This window comes from Corvus hawaiiensis, chromosome 1 (assembly GCF_020740725.1).
Source record: "Corvus hawaiiensis isolate bCorHaw1 chromosome 1, bCorHaw1.pri.cur, whole genome shotgun sequence".
Lineage (NCBI taxonomy): Eukaryota > Metazoa > Chordata > Aves > Passeriformes > Corvidae > Corvus > Corvus hawaiiensis.
Genome location: NC_063213.1, coordinates 32,529,960 through 32,547,149, shown reverse-complemented (window position 1 = coordinate 32,547,149; position 17,190 = coordinate 32,529,960). Strand labels below are relative to the sequence as shown.

At 41.6% G+C, this 17,190-nt stretch overlaps 1 protein-coding gene across 2 annotated transcripts in view; it reads left to right on the top strand.

Annotated features, from left to right (window-relative positions):
- Window positions 1-11,922: 11,922 nt before the first annotated feature.
- ANLN (anillin, actin binding protein) overlaps window positions 11,923-17,190 on the top strand; it is a 29,176-nt gene continuing 23,908 nt past the window's right edge. For both annotated transcript variants that reach the window (XM_048298966.1, XM_048298961.1), the window contains exons 1-3: window positions 11,923-12,021; window positions 16,181-16,334; window positions 16,707-16,991. In XM_048298966.1, coding sequence (XP_048154923.1) covers window positions 12,004-12,021; window positions 16,181-16,334; window positions 16,707-16,991 — 457 coding nt within the window. In that variant the 5' untranslated portion in view covers window positions 11,923-12,003. The remainder of the gene's footprint in view (window positions 12,022-16,180; window positions 16,335-16,706; window positions 16,992-17,190) is intronic.

The window sequence follows — 17,190 nt, the reverse complement described above, 5'->3', positions numbered from 1 at the left end:
CCCAGGTGTCAGCAGCATCGGAGAGGCTATAGCGCCAGCATTTGCAGGAGTCTAGCGAGCATAACTCACGTATAGTGCAGCGTTGCAGTCCTCTGATAATTATCAGCTACCATCATCGCTGCAATTGGTAATAGTTAGTGTGATTGGTAATTATCGCTGGATCTGTGGCAAGCAGAGGAAAGACTGCATGGGACAAAGGGTGCTTAGCAGGATATGTGCCACCCTGGGAGATGGGTCTCATGCTCGGGGATATCCCATGGAAAAAGAGGAATTGCATCAGGGCAACGGTTTAGGGCGATAACTGATGGTTATCATACATTGGTAAGTAGTAAATAGAATTCAAAGTAGAAGACAGACTTTATATTACACCCTCCTGTCGCCTTACTTGTCGTGCAATCTGTTGCTTTGCTTGTGAAACCTTTCACTCCTTGAAATACAATCTGTGCATTTTAAAATTGAACACCAAATAGGAACAAATTATTTTATCTTAGCAATCATGGCTGTGTAAGCCATTGATGTAGGCACGGTGTAGGAAGATTCTGTACTCTTCATGCAGACTTAAGGGCATTACTGAAGTCGGATTACACATCAAAGCATTTTACTGTGTTAATGATGCATTTACTTTTTTTAAACAGCCAACTCTTATTGGAGTGAGCAATTTAATTGAAAGTGACTTACCAGCACAATAGTGCTTAACATAGATCATGTGAGCGTAGTGATCTCCCAGGGAGTGGAGAGCAGGGAAGTTGTGTGCTGCTTTAGTTGAGTATCTTAAATATCTGCCACCTTTCCTCCCGTCAATAAATCCATATCTGCAATGTGCTCTACACAAAGACTCCCTCCATAGCACCGTCCAGTAAGATCTGGCTGTATCATCAAGTAGCAGTGGAGGAAGTTCTACAGATCACAGCTTGTTTATACTTTAGGGAACCCCTTTCTGTGTCCTAGCTGGAAAAATTTTACTGAGCTTCATATCATTCTTCACAGGCAATAATTAAAAAACAAAAATTAGGGTTTAAAGCAAATACTTTCATTTTATTTTCTACTGCCTCACAAACAGTCAAAACCAGGTACTCTTAAGACCAGCTATGAAAAGACTGAGGTGTCATTTTTCTCAGTCGGCTAATGAGGAGCCAGTGCTGAAACACACTTCTACCTAGCTGACAAATTTGATGTCCCTTTTAACTTAAATTCTTTGAAGAACCGAGAAGATATATACTCTGTCAACATGTCCAAGTTTAACCTAAAATAGCCTCTAAACTATTTTGCTAACAATGTAGCATCTGGAACTTGCAGGCTTGTCTCCAAATCTCAAATTGCAGGAACTGAATAATCACTTTTAAATTTAGAGAGACAAAGCTATCCCTAATGGGTTAGAGTTTGCTTGTGATACATGGCAATTACAGAAAAAAACCTCAAAACCAGTGAATTGGTTCAAGCACTGCAAATAATCAGCACAGCTGATGAAGAAATGATAGACGACTGCTAAAATATAAAGTCAATGTACCATTTTACCATAACTTCCCAGTGGTTTTGCTGCATAGACCCTGATTCTCCTTCTAGAGATGCTATTCTTTGGAAGCCATAGCAATGAAATCAGTAACTATACAGCTATTTTTATGTATTTTACACATCTACCCCCTCTCCTTGCTCCATCCAGTGAATGCCTTCTCTCCATCTCTTTCATCTCCTGCCTACTTCTCCCTGGTGTCCAAGAGTCCTTTTTCCCTGAGTGCTTGGGCACTCAGTGACCCCTGAATCTGCTGCCTCCACTTTGCTTTTTTTTCTTTCCCTGCTAGCCTTTTTCCTTTGCAGGATGGTGTGAAGGTTTTTTTAGGTCATACTAGCTCCTGGCTGTAGCAAGAGGATGCCAAAAGCAATAGCAGCAGAAGGCACAGAGGAGGGGTGCTAAAAGGCCACCTGTCCCTGCTTTCTGCTTTGTCTCTGGGCAAACTTTGTCACTTTTGTTGATTAAAAGCATGACATGGAGAGGTCAGTTGAGAAAAACATTACTGAGTATCTCATGACAAAAATGCTACACACACACATATATTTATAAAAAATTATTTTTATCTATATTTATATCTCTATATCTCTATCTATCTATCTATCTATCTGTATCTATAGTGTACCTCTAGCAGTTCTGACCTCAAAGACTTCTTAGCTTGCAAGTCTGTCTGGAAGGACAGCGGGGGAAAAAGTCAAGCTACTCTGTCATGAAAAAATTCCTGGAGGCTATCAGTGAAGCTGGCACTGATCACATTGTAGCAAGATGAGGGAACATAGGGACAAATTGTGATGTTTAGCTGAGCCACACTGTGGAATAGAGCTTAAATGACAGAGTTCCACAGTCCAAATGGATCTATATCTATTGTAAGGAGCCAGAATTGAAGGTGACATGCATCTTGTATTTCAGCTTTAATGTAACATTACTTCCAGAGATAATTTCAGATTTACCTGGTCATACCTTCAGAGTTAATTTTATATTCACCCAGTCAAAAATACTCCAATGTCTTGCATGCAGAGAAGTATCTTTATAGGAATACTAGCACCAATAAGCTCTGCAATGTGTACAGTCTGGAAGAGCAGTGACACATTTTATTGATCTCTGTATCGCTCAGAAGCTAACACTGCAAAATTCCAACACATACATGCATATATAAATGCATATGTATAGATGCATATATAACTATATATGTGTATATGTGCATTTGGATTTTAAATGTGTGTGTATATATATATATACACGCACACTTGTTTTAACATCAGTTTTATTTGGTTCCTCCCTCATATTCACACCATCTTTCTGCTACTTCCCTATGACAGCAAAGAATCACTGATGAACTATGAAAGCTGAGAATGAGAGTCCTTAACTAACTCTGCATAATTTGGCACAGCTTCAGGCCCTTCAGAGTGGCAAGGTCAGCCTTCTCTCCCTGCTTAATGACTCTTAGCTGGCTGAGTATCTCCTGACCAAACAATTTCATTGATCAAGTGACTCCAACTGACCGTCCTTCCAGATGTATTCTTTCTAGAAACTCCTTCAGAAATGTCTGACATTGCCTTCTGATTCCAGCTGGGTCCTACACTCCTAGTACACAGCAAATGCAGCACATGCTTGTGGGAGCTGCTTACTCATAGACTTATTCAATGGGACTGCTATTTTAAGATGCACAACTTGATAGAGCTCCAGTATTCAGATTGATTTATCCACTGAATTTGTTCACGCTTTATGCTGTGGAGGCTCAAGACCATACACTCAACCCAACAAGGGCAAACAAAACATAGGCAAACCTTGCAGTAAAGGGCAGAGAAGTGAAAGCAACGTAAGATCCTTGCGACGTGAACCTACGAGTGCAGCTGACTGTTGTCTGCTACCATATGAGGAAAGAAATATGGGCATCTATTGTATACTCACAAATGCACTTATACCTACTAATGAAAAAGAGGCTGCTTTCCTATGGCAGAGAAGTGGGCTATAAAAATATAATAGTCACAGTAAAGCATGCACCTCCTTCAGTATGGACTGATGGACCAACTCACCCCTCTTGACCTTTCCTCCTCTAACCATCTGTCCACTTCTGCAGCAATGCCTTGTCACTACAGGGGTCCTTCTGAGAAAGGCAGGGTGTTGCCTTTGGCAGTGGCAGGCAGGACTGGCAGTCAGCCCGAGCAAAAGCTGCCTGCCGAACTGCAAACACCAGCAGATGAATCAGAGGTACCTTGCTGTGGCAACACAAATACCAGGTATCAGGCAGCACAGGCAGCACAAGACAATTTGCCCCTGTGCTGGTTTTGGCTGGGGTAGAGTTAATGTTCTTCACAGTGGCTGGTGTGGGGCTGTGTTTTGGATTTGTGCTGAACACAGGGTTGATAGCACAGAGAGGTTTTGTTATTGCTGAGCAGGGCTCACACAGAGCCAGGGCCTTTTCTGCTTTTCCTACTGCCGCACTGGCCAGGAAGTTCAGGGTGTGTGGGAGGCTGGGAGGGGACACAGCCAGGACAGGTGACCCAAACTGACCAAAGGGACATTCCAGACCACCTGACATCATGCTGAGTGCATAAAGTGGGGGGAAGAAGGAGGAATGGGGGGATGTTTGGACGGATGTTTGTCTTACCAAGTCACTCTTAGGTGTGATGCTGGAGATGGCTGAACACCTGCCTGCCCATGGGAAGTACTGAATTATTCCCTTGTTTTGCTTTGCTTGTGTGTGCAGCTTTTGCTTTTGCTATTATGCTGCCTTTATCTCAACCCACAAGTTTTTCTAGCTTTTACACTTCTCATTCTCTCCCTGATCCTGCTGGTGGGAGAGTGAGCAACCAGCTGCATGGGGCTTGGTTGCTGGCTGCAGTTAAACCACAAATGGCACCAAAATGACAATCTATTAAACATTTGTACTTTGTGCCTTTTGAAGTTTGCCAACTCTTTTGTGGTGCTGGGATAATTTCAGTGGAAAAGCAGTTTTCCTAGTAATGCATTGTCCTTTTTGGCTGATCAGGTGAGCAGTTCACTCTTTCCTTAACCAACCTGAAAAAAGCACAATGTTCCTCTCTCTATTGCCATTCATTTCCTTATCTTTTCCTCTTCCACTTTGTTTATTCGATCCTATTTTTTGCTAGTCCAAGCTATACAACACTTATAAAATGAGAAGGGGATATCCAAAACCCACAAAACACTGCCTTAGCAGCTTTTTAGAAGAAGCAACTTGTGCAGTAGTAAGTGTGAGTACAGGGAGTTTCGGGGACAGCTCTCAGCTGCATGCTGGGCCCAGCACTCTCCCACAGCAGGAGCTCCCGTGCTGGTAGCAGGGGACCCTTCATAGCTGACATCAGTGGGCAATGACCCAGTAGCTGTGGAAAGAGTCATGATGTACTTCTTCATCAAAGCATTTCATTTCATGGGACATCCAGATTCTCACACTTAGGACAGGATCTGAGGATCTGAAGATTTTGTAGACCAGAAGGGACATTTCCCGATCTGGAGAAGGTGGTCTTCTGGTAAACTCTGTTTTTAAGGAGAACCACAGACTCAGTGGGGGGCAGAACCCAGGGTATAAACTCACTCTCTTTTTCCAGTTTCCAAGTACATGCCTGGCACTGCTACTGAGCCTTACTTTGCAGATTCCCACATAGTTTGTGAGGTTAAATGGGACTGTAAAACAGCTGAGGATATTTTATTTACTCCATGAGGAGTAACACCTTCCAAGGGGTATCAGTGACAAGTTCAGCCAATGGAAATAGGGTTTAATAGTGTTGGGGAGAAGCATAAGCCAAACCAGAGATATTTTCAGACTTTATTCACCTTCATCTTCTGCCTGTTTTTGGAGAGTCCCAGGCTACCACTTTATCATGGTGTTAGTAGAGTCCTAGAGTTGGAGCTGCAGCATCTCTGAGATGGGGACAGTGCACGGCAAACACTGTCTTACCTTCTTACAGATCTGCCAAATTCAAGAGATTTTTAGATTAGACATATAAGAAGACAAGCTGCCCATACCAAGCTGCTTGCAAACAGCTGTTAGGGAGAAGCAGCTCTCTTCATGGCCCAAGATCTGCACCATCTGGCTCCCACCACCCATGTGGGCTCTGGCTTGAGGCAGCCAAAGGCCCTGGAGATGTAGAGAGACGTGTTCAGAGTTCTCACAATTCTCATCACCACAGGAAGAATGAAAGAAGAATTATTTAAATTAACCTCTTGGCCATTTCCATGCCCTTCATCTTCTTTCATGCTTTATTGTAAGGTGAGGCAACCCTTCATTGTATCACACCCAGGCATTCAGTGACACTGTGTTTGTACTATAGACTGCTAATTTAGGTTTTATTCCACCAGATGCTTCTGTCCCTCTCATTAACGAAGAGTCATGGTCTTATTTTTATATTCCATTAGTAAGCCTATTTTCTGTGTCATAGCAGTTTGTTAAGCAAAAGCAGATTGAAATATTAAGGATATTTACTCATCTCTAACACATCCTCAGTGTAATTATATATGTAGTTTGTACTGAAGCTAAGGGACCAGTGTCCCTCATGAGTATGTGTGTGGAAAATACCATTTCAGTTATGTTTATTTAAATTTCAGTAGAAACATCTGTTTCTTATTTCAGATACGCATTTTTTTTCCAAATGTTGAAAAAGAGATTTCCAAAGCAAGACACTGAGCAGCCTAAAATCCTGTCCAAGTAGCACCCTCTAGTGTAAACATGCTACTTTTGCAGAAAGGATTTCATGATACTTTATGGCTGGTTTTTTCTAAAGAACTGATATAGAAAGTGAAAAAAACTACCGTGAACTCATGTAAAACCCACTTCATATCCTTAGATCTTTCCCTATTGAGCAAAGCATATAGGATACACTTAATTTGAAGCACCTATTTTGGTTTTAAAAACTTTCAGGTGATTTTGTAGGTAACATTCTTGGCCTTCCTTATAAATAATTTATTTTTATGTGTGTCCTGTAGTTTCATTTATTTATTTAAAATAAGATGGAAAGAGGTCAGAAAATTATCACCTGTTAAACTTATAGCCTATTGAGTCTTTTAAAAAAAGCTAGAGCTGATAGAACACTTTTTTTTTAGTGAAAAATGGTTTCTTAACAAGAATCTCCTAATTTTTCCATTGTTCAGAAAATTATTTCAAGAATATAAAATGCGATACAATTTGGCTGGTGAAACTGCTGATGTGATTATGTGATTACTCCATTTGCACTATGCTGCAGTTGCAAGCAAGTCTCAGGTACTGAGACATCCTGGTCTCAATTAACATCGTGGCACTTAAGTACTCTCACGTCCTTTGCTTCAGTTCAGAATTTTTATGTCAGCAAATGGTACATCTGTACCATAGGGATAAAGAAAAGGGGGTATTTTACCTTGAGACAAAAGAAGGAAGTCTCATTCTCCTTCTCCTGTGTAAATCAGTTAGGAGACCTAAATGAACAGTCGTGAGAAACTTTCTGTGATTTAGCAATACAAATGCAATATTATACTGACTGAAGACAATAAATCTTTTGAGAGTGCATGACATGCAAATATTTCTTAACTCCCACAACCTTGTAAAAAAGCAGAGTTCAAGCACCCAGAGATCTTTTTCTGAAACTGCGTCCATTTGACAACTTTGTTGTTAATGAAATATGTTTGTCTCATTCCTTGTTTCACTACTTCTCAATTTTAATATATCTTCTTTCTTTTCTTCTGTTTCTTTCTTATCATCCCTTGTTATTTGCTATTTTTCACTCATCTTGTTTTACTTCTTTCTCCCCATAATCATAGAATCATTAAGGTGGGAAAAGACCTCTACGATCATCGAGTTCAACCATTAACCTCTAATGTTTTTGCTTTTCCCTACAGCTTTGATTTTTGTGCGATTTTTCCTTCAGTTGCTCTTCATATGAGAGCGTCTGTAATATTTTCCCTCAGCAAGTGTCCACATCAAAGGATTTTTCCCCCAAATACACTTGTCAAGGCAGAGTAATGAATGAATCCTTTTGGTGATGGAAAACACAATCCCAGGTAAAATTACACTGTAATGGCTATGGGGTCTTGCATTGTTTTAGTCTGGGTGAGCTGGTTATGAATTTCCTATATTCAGACTATTAGGAGAGAGACTTGTGCTCTGAGCATTGCTAATTTAAATCCATGTCACACATTGGGTTACTCACTCATGAAACCTGTCTTGTTCCTGACGTAAATATATTCCTTTACTGGATAATGTCAGCCTAAATTGCCTCTGTGATTATCATAGGAGCTGACAAAAGCAGTATAATCACCTTTGACTTGACTTAGAGAACATATCCTAAATGCTGCCCATCAAAATGTTTTTGATTATGAAACATTTGTAATAGAAAATACAGATTAATCCAAACTGCAGCATTTTGCCAGACTATGGATCAGCCCTTCTATTCGCTCTTTGGAGGTGAAATTGCCTTTTTCCAGGCCAGCTCTGTGGCATGCTGGGATATTCAAGAGGATTTGAGAGCACAATTTGCTCTTCATTTCAGAATCACTGAAAGGATGGATATTATATTCTTACTGCTCTTCTGTAGTGCAGGATTCCCTTATTACAGGGGTCCTGCTGAGGGGCCTGTGAAGAGGGGAATTTCTTACAGCCTGACTTCAACTTAGACATAACGAAGACACAGAGTCCAACCTGTACCACACATCCTTCAGGATCCACTGGAGGCAAAAAAGAAGGTGGGCCAGGGGAAAGAGATGTCCTCAAGAAGCTCTGCAAGGGCTGTCTCCTTGTCTCTTCCCCAAGGTTCTTTCACCTTTGTTTGAAGTCATGGGGAAGAATTAATTCTAATGGGACTATAGTCCAGAAATTCTGATGCACAGCACAGTGTGCTAGGCCACACATTTGCTTCTCCTCTCTGTGGATTGCCATGCAATCCTACTACTAGGTGGGAAATGGCTATCAGAATCACGACAGCTCTCCAGCTGATTAGTGGAAGAGTGGATTTTTTCTGGTAAAAAACACTTCCTGAAAGTAAATCTACACACCAAGGAATATTACACTACTCTAATGCACTGTATTACAATGCTACAGATTGAATCTGCTTGCAAGGACAAGATAGGTGAGCATTGACTTTCATTTTGAGTTATTAAACAGCGAATAAAAGGAAATTAGAAGATGGAAAGTAGTAATTTTCTCTAATTGACAGGATTTTTCTGTGCATCAAAGGAAGCATCTTGCTCATCTTTCCTTTGGAATCAGAATTGTGAATTCAGTTTCTCAGCAGAAAGGAAGTTTTAGGAAATATTCTCTGAGGATTACAGAATGGAGCTACACAGTGAGCTACACTGTGAGCATTTTCAGTGTCAATATTTTAGATTTCTGATTGTACTGGTATTATAAGGAAGCCAGAGATAAAAACACTCTGGCATGTGTTCTGCCTACTAGTTAAAAAGTGCTCCACTCTTATTAAAGTGCTAGTGCAAACATCTATAGCCTTCTGAAATGGAAATACACCCCTCAAAACAGTCAATATGCATTACAATTTTTGAAGGAAAATTTGGGAAAGTAAAAACGTTCTTCTTGCCATGTTAAAAAAAAAAAAACAAAACTGGCTGCAGTGCACAAGTTCTCCCATGAAAACTGCAAGCCAGCAAAAATTGTTCCCAAAGTGCTTCGTATTGTGTTACTTCTTGTTACAGAAAGAATTGTTTTCATTAGCTTATGCCTGGCAAGAAGACATCTTAAACCATATCACGTGAGGGGAGGAGACAGTGAAGGGCGTGATTCATAATTTTTGAATGCAAAAGTCTGACATAAAATATAAAGCTGTTAAACAGGCAGAGGTGGCTCATTGTTCTGCTGGTTTCACATGGCATTCTTTTCTTTCCCTCTTTTTCTTCATGCCTTCACATTGCAAAAGATCAGTGGATTTCTTTTTCCCCATAAGTTGCTGTAGAAATAGTTTTAGTCATTTATTTAAAAATCATGTAACTCCAACTGAAAATTCCATTGCTAAGGGCTGTACCCCCACCACTAGGCAGACAACAAACCTCATTTCTATAGCACAATTCTTGAAAATGACTGACTTTCTTTGGCTTCTTAGAGTGATAAAAGGGATACATTTACTGTCCACTGGTTTCCTGGAAGACAGACATAACTCCTTGACAAGATGAGAAACTAAGTATTCGATTTATTTCTAGCAGGACCTCAATGAATCTGGATTGAAATGATGAAGAATTTATTGGCTCTGTAGAGAGCAAAAGGAAAGGACATTTGTCACATATATACTGCATTGATTTAAGCAGTTATACACTCCTAGGAGTCTCCATTTCATTTTTCAGAGTAAACTGTAGAGAAATATATTTTCCAAGAAATATATTGCACAGAATAAACATCACTATTTTCCTCTTTTTTAACAATGATTAGCACATGTCAGTACTATGTGCACAGCATTATGTACACAAACAGAGCAGCCGCCCCCACTCTGTCGGCCCCCAGGCTGAGCATCATGTGCTACACTGTGTCATTTGAAAGACACCAGCAATGGAAATGCACCAAGCCACATTTGGAAATGCACCAAGGACAGATGGAGCTGCACCATATAAATCCCACAGACTCACATGTAAAGCAGAAAGCATGTTTCGATTGCAGTAATTTGGTATTATTAAAAGGGCTCAAATTGTGCATGACTTTTCTTCCTTTGAGATAGTACGAGAAAGAAAGGATCTAATGGTAATTCTCTGTATTTTCTGCCAAGGACTTTGAGCTCCATATTGGCTATTTTGTCTTCTGGTGTTTTCGTGCACTGATTCTCTACTGCTCCATTAAAGGAATGTTTCTGTTGTTTACCAGTGATAGCTAAACCTGGTTTTTCCTGAAGGAAATAAAGCCTGTTCCTTCTTACCACTGAACAGGCTGGTTCATAGATTATGAATGAGTGACAAGTCCCATCTGGTAAGTCCCAGTTTTCTGCCTGGTGTGTGAGCAAGTTCTGACACTGGACCTCGGACTGCTCCAACCCGTGTTTACCTGAGAACAGTGCAGAGATGTTTGTTTGCCAGAGTGTCTAATCTTGAAGATTTCTTCAGAAAAGTATTATTTGATATTGTAGTTTTAGATTCTGCTGCACACTGCTGCCATGCTGTTTGTAAATAAGACATTGGAAGGATTTTTTAATGAGGGACAGTTAGAAGAGTGTTGGTTTATTTAGCAAGGCAAAGTAAAGGCTGGACGAAAAGACTGCTGCATATAAACAATCAAAGAGGCAAGAAGCACAGCACTGGTGAAGAAAGGCATTCATGCAAGGTAATGAACACTTTTTGCATACAAGCAAAAAAGTATAAAGGGGTGTCAATACATATGGATAGACTGGAAATTTGACAAGGTTTATTCACTGGGGCAGTCAAACCTATAGCAGCCTCCCAAGGGGAATGGCAGATATGAAAAAAACCAAGCTGTATTTGTGATTATGCTCAAAACATGTATGGGAAGGGAGTTTGGGATGGTGCACGGATAGCAAGGTGTGAACCTCATCAACCAGTGGGTCTCTGCTAATTCTCCACTGAGAAAGGTCTGCCAGTGAAATGGTGCAAGGCACAGCTGTAGGAAGTGGTGGGTGAGGTTTCATGAGACCCACCGGCTGTAGTACGAAGAGAAACTCAAAAACCATGAGAAGGACCAGTAAGTTTCACAGCTGCACTGGGTAAGTATCCTCTCCATTTACTGTGTCACATAAAAATCATGTTTTCCACTGACACCTCCATGTCAATGCCTGGTGAAAAATTAATCTTCCAGGCTCAGGGCACACTCCTACTGAGCAGCTGCAGCAAGATGTGTGGTCAACTGGACACTATTGCTCTACTTGCCTGTAAAACAGGCGAAAGCCTTTTCTTTAGAAGAGGGACTGCCAGTAAGGAAGGTGAGGACAAGAGGACATAGTCTTTAAGCTGTGCCAACGGAGGTTTAGGTCGGACATTAGGAGGAATCTTTTCACAGAATGAATGATTAGATATCGGAATGTGCTGCCCGGGGAGGTGGGGGAGTCGGTGGAGTCCCCGTCCCTGAAGGTGTTTACGGAAAGACTGGAAGTGTCACCCAGTGCCATGGCCTGGTCGACAGAGTGGTGTTCGGTCACAGGTTGCGCTCGATGATCTCGGAAGTCTTTTCCAAACGAATTCCGTGGCAGAGCAGCCACGGCTGGATGGACTCCGGGCACGCAACACAAGGAAGCCCTGGGCGGCAGGGCCGCACACAGGGTCAGACGCAGAACGCGGGGATGCAGCTCGCGGAGCCAGCCGCGATCCCACACCCAGGGAAGCGGGATCGCCCGCCCTTCCGGCCGCCGCCAGCCCCTCAGGTCCCCCCGCGCGGGCGGGCGGGCGCGTGCGGCCGGATTGGGCGGCGCTCCTGTCAATCAGCGCCCGCGTGCGCGCACCGCCCCCTCTTCCCGTCGTGCCCGCGCGCGGCGGGCGCTGAAATTCAAATCCCGGTAGCGGTTGGGGCGGGGGTTCGGCTCTTGGCGAGCGGCCCCTGCGCGAGCGGCGGCAACGGCGGCACCGCGATGGACCCCTTCACCGAGGTGAGGGCATGGCCCGGCCCGGCTCCTGGGTCGTCAGCTGGGGAGGCGGCGAGTTGTCAGTGTCGGGGACCGCAGGGAAGGGAGCCGGTTGGGGTCCGAAGGGAAGGGAGCTGCTCCTTGCACCGCGCTCTCCGGGCGGGATAGTTGCTCCTGGCTGAGCCCTGTCAGCCACCCTCGTCCTCGCTTGCGGGGGGATTTGCGGGCTTGCAGCGACCCTCTTTCCCGGCAGCGGGGAGACCCTCGCTGCCCCGCCCCGCCTTGCTCCTGCCGGTGCCTCCTCTCCCGGAGCCGCCCGGGCGCTGTCAGATCCTGCCGGGAGAGGACAGAGCATGGGTGATTCGCGCAAGGGCTTGCGGAGGAGAGGCCCTTCCCAAGGCCGGCGTCTGCCTTTCATGCGCGTCTGGCAGATAAGATTTTCAGCGGGCACGGGAGGGACCCCGGGAGCAGATGGGAGCGCTGTTGACGCACTCTGTGCCTGCCATACCTAAAGGTCGGATCATAAGTCTGCCCAAAGCGGAGACCATCTGATAAAAAATGCGTCCTATTTGGCACTATTGCCACCTGCGACTGGTCATATTCGTTGGTAGGCACAGTTTCTCTTTTTTTTTTTTTTTTTTTTTTTTTTTTAAAAACCCATCAGTTGTTAGGGTGCATTGGCTGTGTGTGTGCTTAAGTTATACAGAGGCAAAATTGTAGCAAAATGAGGAATTGACACCTTGAATCTGTCTGAAGGTTGAAGGTTTCTTAAAGATGCTGTGCTTTATACTTCTGATTTCATGTCAGAGGTATAAAGTTTTAAAGCCGTCTTGTGACGGCTTTGAGAAATGTCATAGTAACAAGGGCCTTCAATCCACAGCCTGCGTAAATAAAACCTGAACTACGTAAAAAAAAAAATTCAAATCAGCTACAGTGATTAAATACTCTCTCCTCCCCTTTTAAACAATCTGTTTATCAAACTGACATGCTTCAAATAATTTGAATGCCCAAAAAAGGTGACTGCACAGATCTGATTTTAAAAAGATGAACATAAGGTGTTCATCCAAATAGATTTACTAAATGTGTTATGCCAAGGCAGTTCTACCCTACCCCCATGTAAAGTTTTGCTAAGTGTAAACATCTAAAACCTTCTTCCTTAGTTGGTAGTGAGTGACATGATCCAGCATGTCTTAAATAAACTTCAAGTTCAGACTACTGAATCAAGTTTAAAATGGTTTTGCATACTGGGAGATATTCCAACCTCTACACGCCCTTCTTGTGCATAAGCTAACTTTGAAATGCTTTGAAAATGACTAACTGTGAGGCCGCTCCCCAGAGTAAACTTCATTCAAGTGCTAGCCGGTATTGCAGTGTGCATAAAAAGTCAGTTTATCAAGAATACTTCTGCTGTGGAGGACATTCCACTGTTGTGTAAAGTTCTGACCAATATTAGTGTCCTAGTACTGAAGTTTAGTCACTTTCCCCAAAGTTCTGTGAAAAGAAAGCCTTTTACCACCTTTTTATGTTCTGTGGTTTGTGTTGCTATTTTTTTTTTTCTTTTAATATAATCTTCCCTTAGTTTAAGTGTTTTCAGATAATCTTTGTCTACAAATTACCACGCTCTATTACTTGCAGGGACCTGGTGAGGCATTGTAAGTGTTGATTATGTAAAACAGTGTAATTTGAGCCTTAATTGGATGAAGCATACTGTTAATTCAGTGTATGCTGATCCCTTTGGCATAGCAAATTTTGTCTGTGTCTCAGTGAATTTAAGCTCAAATAAATCTTTCTGTAAGATTCAGTGGGATGCTTTCATATCAGTTCTGAAATAATGTTTCTTTTGGTTAATCTTGCAAGGAAAAGCTAATAACCTTCTGAATTTCAACCAAATTATTAATTCAGATCGCACAGAGGAGATGGTGCAGTGGGTGCTTTTTCAGGATCGCAAGGAACATGCTGATTGTGACTTTATAGCTGATTTTGTAACTCACCTTTCTTGCACAGAAGGCTTTGTTAGAAGTAGTCTAGGTTATTTAGTACTTTGAAGTAGTTTTTACTATTCTTAGAGGCAAGTATGGTTTCCTAGCATGGGGGATGAGCAAAGAGAAATAAGCGATGCAGTTGTTTGGGGAAAATTTGCAAATGTGAGGTTTGAAGTTAACTGTTCCTTCAATTGCTCCCTTTGCTCTATCCTGCTAGTAAAGCAGGGTAATTAGAACAAATTCTTGTAATCATATATGGGCCTGAGTGTCTTCTCTAATATGTACTTTAAAACATACTTTTGTAAAACTGAGGTGGTCCATTAACATTTGAAGTTTTTTTCTGATTAGAAAGTGCTTTTGTAACACAGTGATCCTCTGATTTTGACTTAGTAGTCTTCAGATTCCTTGATGTGATAAAGTAGGTAATGCTCTCACGCACTTCATGTGGTTCTTGGGGCTGTTCTGTGCAGGGTCAGGAGCTGGACTTCTAGTGGGTCCCTTCCAACTCAGGATATTCTAGGATTTTAGACTTCTATGATACTCTGAAACTTTGTCATTAGAACAGTTGGAGAATGTACTTGGAGAGATTACCCTGTTGATGAACTTGGAAAGTAATCCTCTAGTTGTGGAGTGTGGCTTACTCATCGTGTGTTAACAGCACCGTTGGAATAATGGCAGTTGCATGGAAAATTTGAGATGCAAGAAGCCAATAGGAGCCGGAGCTGAACAACAGAGGCGTGCATTCTTGGGAAGTGACATCTCATTTGTAACAACTGAAACTCTATTTTGCTCAACTAACAAAACAGAAAGGAATGTGACTCTATTTGAATAGAACTGTAGGAATACTGTTGTAAGAGATGGTCAACTTTTTGCAAGAACTGTTAATTTAACTCGCCTTTGGGATTTTTTTTTTTAATGTGGGTATTATGTGTGCTTTGTAGTTCTGCATTTTGGAAATAAGGAAAGCTGACTTGGGAACACAACTAACATGGAACCTGCATTGAAGGCACTCATAGCATTTTATGCAGTGTGGTTTGGGATTTTTTTTTTCCAAATTCCTTCTCTTCTGTGAAAGTTAGCAAAGCTGAGATTTGCTTTCACAAAAAAACTGTTGAGATTGACATTCTGTTTGTCCTGTGTTGCCCTACAATGGAACATTGTTTAACACTCCAGCCTTAGACAGTTAAAAATGTGAAATGTGTATTTAATTGCTGTGCAACAGGACAGATAATAGCTGGCACAGTTCTCACAATAATTTATGTGCCACCAAACAAGTGCAGTTTATATGCTTCCCTTTAAAGGCCATTAGTTCAATCTCACAATTTCTTGTCTCAAAGGACCTTAAAACCTCGATCAAAAGAGTAATTAAGTATCCTTTAGGTGTGATCAAACTGAGTGATAATGACTTACAAGTGCTATATTTAAAACAAACAAACAAACCACAGCCTATTTTAAACTTGACTACTGTAAGGAATCATTTTGTACTAGTGTGGAACATTTACTAAAACAGCTATTTTGTATTGAATATAATCAGAGTACTCAAATTTCCAATGGGCAGCAAATGAAAAAGAATGTTTTTATATAGCTTTATTAGTATCTCTTTATATGTTTTTCTGCATAGAGATAGCTTAATAAACAGGCTGTTTATCATAATATAGCTAGCTATATCATCAGTCTATTCTTAAAATTTAGGCTTGAGGCAAAGAAATTCACCTTTTGATTTAGGGGGTGTAATAACAATTTTTTTTTTTTTTAATATTGACTGTCATGCATTTATTTGTTGAACTTTTTTACGACCTCTTGACAATCGCTTCAATGCTGTTTATTTTGTTACAGGGCTAGTGCCAGTCAGGTGACTTGACCAGATGCTTTAGCAATGTGTCAGAAAACCCTACTAGCAAGACTTGACAGATCAAGACTGTCATATGGTGATTCAGGATAAAAAAAAATTACTTTCAAACATTTCTGATGACTTTGGGGTCTATAGGAGCCCCTCCTCTTTAATTTTTCCATTGCTTGTGTCTCTCTAGCCTGATTTTTTTTCAGAGCCAAGCTAGTTGGAGACAATAGTTGATTTAATGACTGAAATTTGGAACCTACCAGCTATATATGCTAAACAGAATTCCACCATCTTTTACTCTGAGCCATTACTAGTTAACACACTGCAGTCTGTGGTAACACATGACTTATTGATCACTCAGAAACTCCTCGAAAGAACCCGTGCCAGGCGAGAGAACCTGCAGAGGAAAATGGCGGAGCGGCCCAAGATGGGGGCGAGACCCACAATGCAGACCAAGAGAGCCAGAGAGCCTTTGGCAGACACTGGTAACCAGGCACCTCTTCCTGGTGATGAAGGTATTTTGCAACATGTTTAATAAAGATTGTCTTGATAGAAGTCCCATTTTCTTTCCAAAGGGAAAGTGAAACCACTGAGCATTTATCTTAAACTAAACAGTGATGGATGCAGTTACCTGGCCACTAGGACTAGCTCGTGTTTAGCTGGACCTGAGAGCAGGTGTGTCAAGTCATTAGTAAGCTATTTAGAAATAATTGTGTAGTGCCAAAGAGAGTGCCTTGTGCTTGGTAGATTTGGGAAGGGCATTTTTTTGGGAAGCATATTAGGGTATTCATAAACCACAACTTTATTTGCACTACAATTTTGTATTGTCGGGAAAATATTTTAGATTGTTTGAATACTAATTTGCTTGAATACTCTGACCCATCCAGTAAAACCAGATACAAAGCCATCACCATCAAAGAGGCTCTGCTCAAACGATACAGAGACTCAGGCCTCTAGTTCGGAGAACATACAACCAGTTCCTTCAAGTTCCACAAGCCATGATTCCCCTCAGATGACTTCAGAATCACATGAAACTACTTCTAACAGAGCTTCATTGGTCCAGCCTCTTGAGAAAGTAAAACCAAACACCAAGTCAGAAACTTCTGCAGCCCCTTCAGTCAAAACACGTATGCAGAAGTTGGCAGAACAGCGGCGCTGCTGGGATAGTGAGGGTATGTTTCACTTGTTAAGCACCATTGGTGTCTCTCCGTGATTGTATTGATGATTATGTTGGCTAGAATAAGATAATTTTGTGTGTGTGAAGGTTAATGTTTTCATAAAGAGTTCTAAGACAACACTAAGGCAGGCCTGAAATATTGAAGCTGTTGTCTACAGCTTAATTTTAAACTTTTTTTTCCTCTACTAGTCTGA